Below are 10,653 nucleotides of genomic sequence, written 5' to 3' on the forward strand. Positions count from 1 at the left end.
GTAGAATGGCATTCTTTCTCTGATGTCAGTTTGATGGCTTGTGCAGAATATCATTAACCATACCCCTCCAACCATTGTGTTTCTGTGAATGAGAGAAGGAAATGAGGAATGCTAAAATAAAACCCTGCCCTTGATTCAATATTCTGTTTTAGTTGCAAAATACGTCACTATTCTGAAGAAGGTAGCAACTTCTGCTTTTTTATTCAGAGAGTTTTATTAAAACGGTCATTTATAACAGACTAGACTTTTGTTTCTGCCTCCCTGTTTACATCCATAAAACTGAAACTGAAGGTTGCCTTTTTAGTTTTTCCTCTTGATATTGATTCTGCATATTATAGGATAGTGAGGTTTGCTTCTTTTAAATAATTTTTCTGACTAAACCAAGAAGCTTCCATATCTCTCTTTTTTCATTCAGGGTGAAAATGACCTATGGCGGAAGTTGAAGCGCAAACAAAGAGACTCTGAGTAAGCTGGACGGGGCCTGTCCCATAATCCCCGCTTGTCGGGTCAAGGGACCATGGGAGATGGAGGCGTCAATGCGGTGGGAGAAGGGGTGAATCAGTCCCACATGCTCTTTGACCGCTTCGTTCAGGCCACCACCTGCAAAGGCACTCTCAAGGCTTTTCAAGAGCTTTGTGACTTCCTGGAACTCAAGCCCAATGAATACCGTGTGTTCTACCACAAACTCAAGTCCAAGCTCAACTACTGGAAAGCCAAAGCTCTCTGGGCCAAGTTAGACAAGCGCGCCAGCCACAAAGAATACAAAAAAGGAAGGGCCTGTGCCAACACCAAAGTATGAAAGTTTCCCTGGGGTGAAAGAGAGTGTTTTGGTTATTAGTTCTCAAACTTGCAATGTTCTGGTATTGCTTAAAATAGATTCTGTATGGACTTTGTGGCTTGATGATTTAGTTTTTATTCGTTATGCATTGTGTTTCTCAGTGTCTGATCATTGGAGCTGGACCATGTGGTTTGCGTACAGCCATAGAGCTGGGCTTCCTTGGAGCCAAGGTGGTTTTGTTGGAGAAGAGAGATGCATTCTCCCGAAACAACGTGCTCCATCTTTGGCCTTTCACCATTCAGGATCTGAGGGGTCTTGGAGCCAAGAAGTTCTACGGCAAGTTTTGTGCTGGAGCCATCGACCATATCAGTAAGCAGTATATCAATCTATTTTTCTTTATGAAGAAATTAACTTTGACAGTGCCAGATAATTTAGACGGCACTAAGTGTTAATGGGTTACACACATTGTAGACTTTTAATTACTCAAACCACCTTCTGCGGTGTTCAAGGACCAGCTAGTGTAGTGTAAATACTAATGATTCGTCCCAGACATTGAATAGCTGCCTACTCATCTAATAATCGTGGGACGTGTTAGGAAAAACCTACCAAAGCAAGGTCTTTAAACTTGGCTTTAAAAAGTTGTTTCATCTTGCTGTCAAAGAAGAAAATAAATTGGACTTACTGTATCTAGAATCTAGAATGTCCACGTTTTGAATCAGTTTTTAATACCATATGTAAATGGAGTCTTGGATATAGATTTTGTTTTCATAATCTTTTACTGCAGGTATTCGTCAGTTGCAGCTGATGCTTTTGAAGGTAGCTCTTCTTCTTGGCATAGAGATTCATGTTAACGTGGAGTTCAAAGGCCTCATTGAACCACCAGAAGACCAAGAGAATGAGAGTAAGATCAGATTCTCACATCCTTTCCATGCTAAAGTTCAGCAGTTCTATTCGTTTGTTTCTGTTTCCACATAAATACCAGTCGTTCTAAAGAGCCTAAGCATATCCTGAATGGATACCAAGTCTTTAGGAGAAAGGACTTGTCTGTCATCTTTGAACATGCTTTTGGTTTTTCCAGGAATTGGGTGGAGAGCCGAGGTCCACCCCAGAACACATCCAGTCAATGAGCTAGAGTTCGACGTCATAATTGGGGCTGATGGGAGGAGAAACACGCTGTCAGGCAAGAATATAGCACTACATTTTAAATCTTGATTGAGAGTGTCCTTTCTTTGAATTTTGGCTCTTGTCTAGACAGGAAAAAAAAATAGTGGTGCTTGCCTAGGGGTTTGAACAAACCTTAGTGTGTAACTTATCCTGCAGACATGCATGATATTTCAAATTATACTGCACAGAGAAGTGTGCTTATACTTGACTTACTGAATAAACTTTTGTGGGTGAAAAAGCCCGTAGACTTGCACTTGCACTAGCATTGATATGATTTAAAATGAGTAAAACTGTGTAATATCATTACACAAAAATCCTCCTCTTTTTTTCAGTTCTTTTTACAATGTAAATTATTCCTGTGCACAGCTGAAAGTTCAAGATCCATTACTCCAGTCTTCACTGTTACATGATCATTCAGATCCTTGTGGATTTGGTGAATTAGATACATTTTCAAGATTAGATATTTTACAAGATTCTTTGAGTAGTTCACTTTTGATCAGTTTAATGTGCCCTTGACTCCTGAATAAAAAATAAAAAATTGAAGATGACGCTATAATCTAATCAGTGATGATTTTCTTTTGGTCATTAGATATGCTTTTGATTAAATCGCCCAAACAACTACATAGCAATACATTCAAAACACTCAGTAACATGTCACTTAGTAACAAGTTGGGATTTTAAATGGCCTACACCTCTCACATTTTCTACAAATATGTAAAAAATCTAATTTTTAGCCATTGGAAATCTGACTGATTTATTTGGCGATCTGCATAAACATTTTGATGTTCTTTCTTATGAGTGTTTGTGTTGTCTCTCCAGGGTTCAGGAGGAAGGAGTTTAGGGGCAAATTAGCTATTGCTATCACAGCTAACTTCATTAACCGCAACACGACTGCAGAAGCAAAGGTGGAGGAGATCAGTGGAGTAGCATTCATCTTCAACCAGAAGTTCTTCCAGGACCTTAGAGAAGCCACAGGTACAGCAAACAGTCTTATTGAATATGTCTGTCAGAAGAACTACAGGTTGCTCAAGGCTAACAGAAGAAGGCTTGTTATGTGAGAATGTCTTTTGTGGTACTTCTTGAAGATGCAGCAGTGTAGGAAACAAACATTTGAAGAATCTCGTATTGAAGCGTCCCTGTGCTTTGTGCTGAGTTGGCAGACTTTGTGGCTGTTTTCTGAGTTGTATAATCACTGTTATTCCTCTCTCTCTTTCTCTCTCTCCCTCTCTCTCTCTCTCTCTCCCTCTCTCTTTCCCTCTCTCCTGTTGATGGAGGGAGTGGGCCGCACGGATGGAGCTTAATTACATCTGTGAACGGATGCAAACAACTTCCTCTTTCTATCTCTGTCCCCTTATTTTTCCCCCCTTGACATGCTGTCTGTCACATCTCCACTTCAATCTCTTCCTCCCGCGCGCTCATTTTGTCTTTTTCTCTTTTGGTTTGCCTCCACAGGAATTGACCTGGAAAACATTGTCTACTATAAGGATGACACGCACTACTTTGTAATGACTGCCAAAAAGCAGAGCCTGCTGGAGAAGGGCGTCATTCTACATGTGAGTGATCAAACAAGCGCCAGTTTCCTAACTAATCTCCACTCTTTTATTTTCACTTCTCCCTCCCTCTTTATCTCTTTCTCTTCCTGTTTTGCCTTTTTCTGTCTCTTATAAATGTGCTAGCACACCTCTGCTCAAGGCAAATGATTTGAGATGCAATACAAACTTGGATTAAAAAACAAAACGTGCAGCTGAGGCTTGGTTTTGTCTGTTTTAAATGGATTCCGACACGCTTCTAATGGTTAGGCAGGGAAGACAGCTGAGCAACCAGCTAAACCAGATACACACTAGCTCAAAGAGGCAGGGGGGATCTTAAACCATATCAAACCGCAGATTTTTGGTGTCTTTTGGGTGTTGCATACATTTAATGACTATTTACTACCCTTTAAAGGTTTAAATATTACTTTTTAAACTTTTTTTTATTTTTTTATTTTTTTACGAAAGTAAATTTTATTTTGCAAGGATGCTTTACATTTATCAAAAGTTAGAGTAAAGGCATTTATAATGTTGCAATTAAAAAAAAAATCCATTTATCAAGTAATCCTCTGAAAAATCAATCTCTAGTATAAAAAATATATTTCTAATGGTTCTAGGTGTTAAATTCTCTCTTTAGAAGGCCATAGGAGTGTAAATAATTATTACTTGGTGCGGACAGTCTGTTCCCTTTTTATTCACAATGAGCTCTTCTGCTCTGTTGCCAGTACTGCCAAGTTTGTTGAATCATTAACAGGGAGCCTCAATCCCAGTCCTCTCTCTCACACTCAGACACACACTATTGCACGATACAACTGATATAATGATGCACAGTAATGATGCCAATTAATGTAGCCCAACAGGTTGCGGGAGAGGCATGCTTACTTTGCACATTTCAGGATAAATTACAGAATCCCAGTGGACAAAACACTCATGTTTAATATGCAGGATTTTGCCTTAGCTGTAATGGTGCTCAGAATAAAGTCGTTTTAAATGAGTGTCAGCATTGAGAGTCCTCATCTGTTGTAAAGAGCCTGACTGTTAGGAGAAACAAACACTGCTCGCTCGTAGCAACATGAATCAGAGAGGAAAAGACCTCTCAAATATCCCATTACCACACCCACAGTCACTCAGGACTGAATTATATGCTTCGCGGTGCTCTTCATGTAGCTTCACCAGTGTAGTTTTAAAATTATTTTATTTTAAAAGTTTAAATAATTAAAAGTAAATTAAAAATAAGTTAGTTTGACTACTTCTATTCAATTAAATTTTCTCAAAAAAAAAATGCCACAAACATTAATACTGGTCATAATATATTTTATTTTTTAAGTAAAATAAATACATATATACACACTCACATACATAAATATGAATTTCACAAATACTGTATATATAATGTGTGTGTGTGTGTGTGTGTGTGTGTATATGACTTGACAATAAAATAAAGATAAGTTTTACAGTTTCATAAATTTAACCTTTTTTTATTTATTAAAAATAATTACGTTAAATATGTAGTTATTTCAAATTAAATTAAAATGATATTTGCTTAAAATTACCACAAGAAAGAAATTTACAGTTTTAGAAAAAATTTTACAGATTATATTGCTCTTATATCTGTCTTATAAAAAAAAATTCACTCTTGTACAGGACTATGCCGACACTGAAATGCTGCTCTCCAGGGCTAATGTTGACCAAAAGGCACTGCTGTCCTATGCCAGAGAAGCAGCAGATTTCTCTACCAACCATCAGCTTCCTAAGCTGGACTTTGCCATCAACCATTACGGCCAACCTGATGTCGCCATGTTTGACTTCACCTGTATGTACGCCTCAGAGAACGCTGCGCTTGTCCGTCAGCGCAACGGCCATAAGCTGCTAGTAGCCCTGGTCGGGGACAGCCTTCTAGAGGTTAGTGGAAAACCGATGTGGAGGAGGGTAGTAAGACTGTGTTCATGAAAGGGAGTTTGTTATTAGTTAAAACCTACTTTAATAGAACCAGATGGTGTTTTTCCACGAAATACCACAAAATCTTCCTTCGACAAATTTCAACTTCTGAAAATACATTTTCTCACATAAATCTGAAACCACCACTTCAGAAGCTGTGGTAAAGAAAGCATTAAGTTAAAACACCATACTAAGTAACACTAGCTAGGCCTCGACTGTGAGGGCAGTTTTTCTGTTTTTTTCCAAACAGAAGGTGACTGATTTCTAATATGAAGTGTTCATTCTCACTTCTAGTGTATGCAGTTGACTGATGAATATGTGTCTCTTGTGTATCTGTGTGTAGCCATTCTGGCCGATGGGTACTGGAATAGCAAGAGGCTTCTTGGCAGCCATGGATGCAGCGTGGATGGTGCGGTGTTGGGCTCATGGAAGCTCTCCTTTGGAGGTTCTGGCTGAGCGGTAAGACTATGTACAGAGTGGAATGCTGTTTGCTTTTCAAAAACTGTGCATGTTTTACAGTATGCACTAAAACCTGAAAAAAGGTGTTTTTTTCATTGTTTTATGTAGTATTAGACATAATGACTATAAATGCAATTATTTTTAGGGAAGGGCATTTTTGGCTATTTCATATTTCCATTGCTTTTGGCATACTGTAAAAAGTATGAGTAATATTATGTTATATCAAAAAAAAAAATCTAGAGTAAAACAGAATTTAAGATGAGGTTGACGGTGATTGTGTCTTCAAACTGAGCAGTAAACAGCTTAAGTCCCTGCAGGCTTAGTTTTCTTCTTGCGTTATTTTGCTGCATACTGCAGGGTAATTCACAGGGGTAAAGCACTTTTCAACTTGTATGCAATAAGCAGCTTGTTTGCGGAGAAGCAAAAGTGTTTTACGAGCGAGTAGCTTGCACGATGTCTCTAGGGTCTCACATTGAGACATCACTAAAGGGATGAATGGCAAAAGGGATTTTGGGTCTGAAAACAAGCACTACTCGTTTGGGTTTCAGGGAAAGTATCTATCGACTGCTGCCTCAGACGACACCAGAGAATGTGAGCAAGAACTTTAGCCAGTACAGTGTGGACCCGACTACACGGTACCCCAACATCAGCCTTCACCAAGTGAGACCCAACCAGGTGGGTTAAACACCTCTGACCTGTCGTAAACCCAGCAACAAGTTATGATATGTCGGCTATTTTTGCTTGTATATATATGTGTGCAATATAAATGTCTGCAGGTACGGCATCTGTTAGACACCGGAGAAACCAGGGATTTGCGTGTGGACATGGAGAATGTAGTCAACTCTTCGACTCCTAAACTCACAAGAAATGGTTGGTACATTTAGCATCACATTTTTACTGCACATCAGCTGTGGATACATTAATTTACCACACATTTATTTAGTCTTTTCCCCTTTCTATACATTGGATAGTCTCAAATGTAAATGTGTATAATTTGATTTATTTTCATTCTAGAAATTCTGCTTGAGAAGCAGTTGCAAGGTAATTTTGTGGGCGACTCTAATCTGAATGCATGATGTTCTACAGGCTTCTACGTTTAAACAAGCTTCGTGCAGTTTATTTTATGAGATGAGTAACTGACATGGAATGGAAAGTTGTCTTTGAGCGCTTTAGAATTAAATGCAACCGTGCACTAACCAATATTTGTGGATTTTCCCAAACTGAGAACTATTATCAGTGCTGTCGATGTCTTGAATGTTTCATAACCTCTCAAAAAAGGAATGAAATGCACCATGAAAGTTCTTCAGAATCTGCCCTGGTCATGTGACTAACTCCGATCCGTTTGGATGTTTGGCGCATTCAATTACTGAATATGCACATTCATGCTTAGCCACCACTTGACTTTGTTTCCCCATCAGAGTCCATCGTGCGCTCCAGTAAGCTGCTGAACTGGTGTCAAAGGCAGACGGAGGGATACAGAGGTGTCAGCGTGTCTGATCTCACCATGTCCTGGAAGAGCGGCTTGGCCCTGTGTGCGCTCATCCACCGATACAGACCAGACCTCATGTAAGTGCAGTATGCCACATGCTGATCCCAACAAAAGCCCTGTGTTATTACGCTGCTATATTTAGAGATGCAGGACTGGAGCAGAAACGCTGCAGCAGAGAATCAGATTCAGTTCATGCGAAGAATAACAAAACTTGAAAAGGAAAGGACGTGTAAGTCATACGCCCACGCAGTGTGAGAGGACAGGGGATGTTTGACATTTTTAGAGTTTTGAGGTTTGGGTGTATGATTATTAGCTTTGGACTAGATGCACGCTGTACTGTAGCGTTTCCATCATTAAGAATCTAGACACAAATAAATGTATAATATCTTTTGACAAATATGCTAATGATGATGTACATTCAAATAAGATACACTAAAGTTTGGGGTCAACAGTTTTGTTATATACTTCTATTCAGCAAGCAAACATTTGTTCTGCAGTGTAAGATTAAAAAAAAAACTACACACAAGATCCAACGAGTAAAAGATTTTACCAGCTTTTGTTATTGGAAAAATTTGTTAAATTCTGTCATTTACTCTCCCTTATGCTATTCCAAACCTTAATGGCTTACTTTCATCTGTTGAGCACAAAAAAAGATAGTTGTTTTGAGCAATGTGGGTAATCAAACAGTTTCTGGTTCTCATTGACAGCAGTCCCTACTATGGAGGTCATTGGGAACCAGCAACTGTTTGGTTACTTTTTTTTCTTTAAAATACCTTCTTTTATGTTCAACAGGAGATACAGTTTTGGAAAATAAACCTTTTCATTTTTTGTGTGAACTGTCCCTTTAAGCATTATAATACGAGTCAGCAAAAAGTACTAATGCCATTGGTTCCTCACCTGTTTACTTTTTATAAGATATTTATAGCTTTGTTTACCATGTAGTGTTTATTTACTCATCTTTTGAGTGTAGCACACTAAAATAATAGTACGTCTGGGTAAGTTTCTCTTTTACAAAAAGCCTTTTACAAAACTTTTGCTGTAGTTATTCTTACTCTGGGCTCTGTAACAGCTGAAAGCCCCATTAGCTTTCGAGACGTACATTAGCATTATCATAACTGTCCATTAAAGCAGATGCTGAGTGACCTTTAAAAGCTTTTGCTTATGAGTTATTTGTTGTCTGCTAAACTAGTTTGCATTAGTGGAGGTCTCTGAGGAGGATACTACACGCCAACAGTTGCCTTCTTCAGCAGCTCAACCCGGATACTTTGGCAGTTCAGTTTTCACAGACATGCTATAGGAAGTGCATTTATGATAATGCAGATAAAATTGATTGTGTGAACTGACAAAGTTGGGACGTTAAATTTCAGGCAATCACATTTTTAAAAAGGTCTTTTTCATTGAAAGATTCTGTATGATTATTATAAGTACTATTTTTATTTATTTTTGTGTTACTTGTAAGTTTTGTATAGTGATTGCTTCTTCAGAAAATGCTATGTGGTTGTAAATGATGTATTGAAACGATACTGTTAATGTTGCCATCAATATAGCCAATGTTGCTATTATAGTATTTAAACAATAAAAAACAAAGTGTATGTGTATATAATATTAATAAATGCTCCTGTCACTTTTAATCAGTTTAATGTTGTTTGCTGAATAAAAGTATTAATTTCTTACAAAAAAACTGACCTGACACCAAACTTTGAATGATGGTCACTGTAATGGTTTGATGTGGAAACTTTCAGCTGGATGATTTTTTTAACTAAGTAGTTCATTCCTTATGTTTTCTGTTTAATGCTGAAACGCACACAGATTGTCTTCAATAAAAGCAAACTTCATTGACTGTTTTCAGTCTGACACAATATTAGCAACACAAACTAACTTGGGAATGCAGCAAAATTCATCTTCAATATTGACAGTTTAATGCAATGCAGCGAGCAGCACTTGGAGTCCAGACAATAAAGCTTGTGTGATTCACAACCTTATGTAGTTGGATGCAGCGACAGAGTAATAACTGCTGCTAACAACCAAACAAAACAACTTGATTCAATGCCAGTGTGAACAGCCCTTCAAAATAATTTTCAGCAAATGTTCTTGTTAAATTTCTGATTTAAAGCTGTATTGAACTGCTTTCTAGATCATGGTCTTTTTACGGTTTTATTGATGCATGTGTGTTTTCTGTCTCGAGTGTTTTTAAATTTTTTCAAACGTGCTAAATAACGTAATTATAGGATATGGGGGATGTCTCATGTTGCAATGTCTTATAACTGCAGTGATTTTGACTCACTGGATGAGAAAGACATGGAGAAGAACAACCAGTTGGGTTTTGACGTGGCTGAAAAAGAGTTTGGAATTTCTCCCATCATGACCGGGAAGGAGATGTCTGTTGTGGTGGAGCCTGACAAGCTCTCCATGGTGATGTACCTCAGCCAGTTCTACGAGATGTTCAAGGACACTGTGCCCCCTGGTGGTGAGTCGTAGATCTACAATAATGGATCCGGTGGAACTGGAAAAACCAAAAAAGGAATGTTGTGCATTTATGCTATTTCTTAGCATGCAGTTCATTCATCAGTCCTGTTTTTGTGTTTCAGAAAACCACAATCTGAGCCCGGAGGAGAAGGCTGCGTTGATTGCCAGCACCAAATCACCCATCTCCTTCCTGAGTAAACTGGGTCAAAGCATCGCCATCTCCCGCAAACGAAACCCCAAGGTAGTCACGTTTCTTTGCGATACTGCAAAAGTATTGATTCTTGTGATCTCAACTTTTCCTCTCACATCCCGCGTAGGATAAAAAAGAAAAAGAACTGGATGGGCTGGGGAAAAGACGAAAGACCAGCCAGGCTGGACAATCAGAGGATGTAAGGCCATATCTTGCTGGATCAATGGTACAATATCGCGTATCTACTTGTCTAAATCCTTTCATCCTTTCATGTTCTCCAACATCACAGGAAGAGCTGCAGAGGGTTAATCGAGACGACAGGCCTTCTATAGCTACAGCTCTGGCAGAACGTAAAATTGATTCGGCTGCGGCTGCAAACAACAACAACAAAGTGAAGTCGATGGCCACACAGCTGCTAGCAAAGTTTGAGGAGAACGCCCCGACACAGTCCACAGGACTCAAAAGACAGGTGGGTTAGAATTGGTGTTTTTGCACGGTAGCTGGCTAAAACTTTCATTTGCGAATTCTTACAGTAACAGGTGTAATAAAGGATCAGCTTCAGCAACTGCTTTGTTGGGGAAAAATTGCTTTTATGGAGGAATGTCTGGCTGACTGTACCAGTGCTATTTTGTTATTATTT

General features: G+C 38.7%; 1 protein-coding gene across 3 annotated transcripts in view; it reads left to right on the forward strand.

Annotated features, from left to right (window-relative positions):
- Positions 1 to 390: 390 nt before the first annotated feature.
- Positions 391 to 10,653, forward strand: part of LOC122363070 (protein-methionine sulfoxide oxidase mical3a-like) — a 24,649-nt gene continuing 14,386 nt past the window's right edge. Inside the window, exons 1-16 of one of the 3 annotated variants that reach the window (XM_043264962.1) lie at positions 391 to 793; positions 940 to 1,147; positions 1,563 to 1,679; positions 1,857 to 1,958; positions 2,762 to 2,917; positions 3,395 to 3,495; positions 5,116 to 5,373; positions 5,753 to 5,868; positions 6,417 to 6,543; positions 6,645 to 6,738; positions 6,883 to 6,909; positions 7,287 to 7,434; positions 9,628 to 9,824; positions 9,946 to 10,064; positions 10,141 to 10,212; positions 10,303 to 10,482. In XM_043264962.1, coding sequence (XP_043120897.1) covers positions 518 to 793; positions 940 to 1,147; positions 1,563 to 1,679; positions 1,857 to 1,958; positions 2,762 to 2,917; positions 3,395 to 3,495; positions 5,116 to 5,373; positions 5,753 to 5,868; positions 6,417 to 6,543; positions 6,645 to 6,738; positions 6,883 to 6,909; positions 7,287 to 7,434; positions 9,628 to 9,824; positions 9,946 to 10,064; positions 10,141 to 10,212; positions 10,303 to 10,482 — 2,298 coding nt within the window. In that variant the 5' untranslated portion in view covers positions 391 to 517. The remainder of the gene's footprint in view (positions 794 to 939; positions 1,148 to 1,562; positions 1,680 to 1,856; positions 1,959 to 2,761; positions 2,918 to 3,394; positions 3,496 to 5,115; positions 5,374 to 5,752; positions 5,869 to 6,416; positions 6,544 to 6,644; positions 6,739 to 6,882; positions 6,910 to 7,286; positions 7,435 to 9,627; positions 9,825 to 9,945; positions 10,065 to 10,140; positions 10,213 to 10,302; positions 10,483 to 10,653) is intronic. The other 2 variants (XM_043264964.1, XM_043264963.1) reach the window with 2 other exon arrangements.

This window comes from Puntigrus tetrazona, chromosome 18 (genome assembly GCF_018831695.1).
Source record: "Puntigrus tetrazona isolate hp1 chromosome 18, ASM1883169v1, whole genome shotgun sequence".
NCBI classification, from domain to species: Eukaryota; Metazoa; Chordata; class Actinopteri; order Cypriniformes; family Cyprinidae; genus Puntigrus; species Puntigrus tetrazona.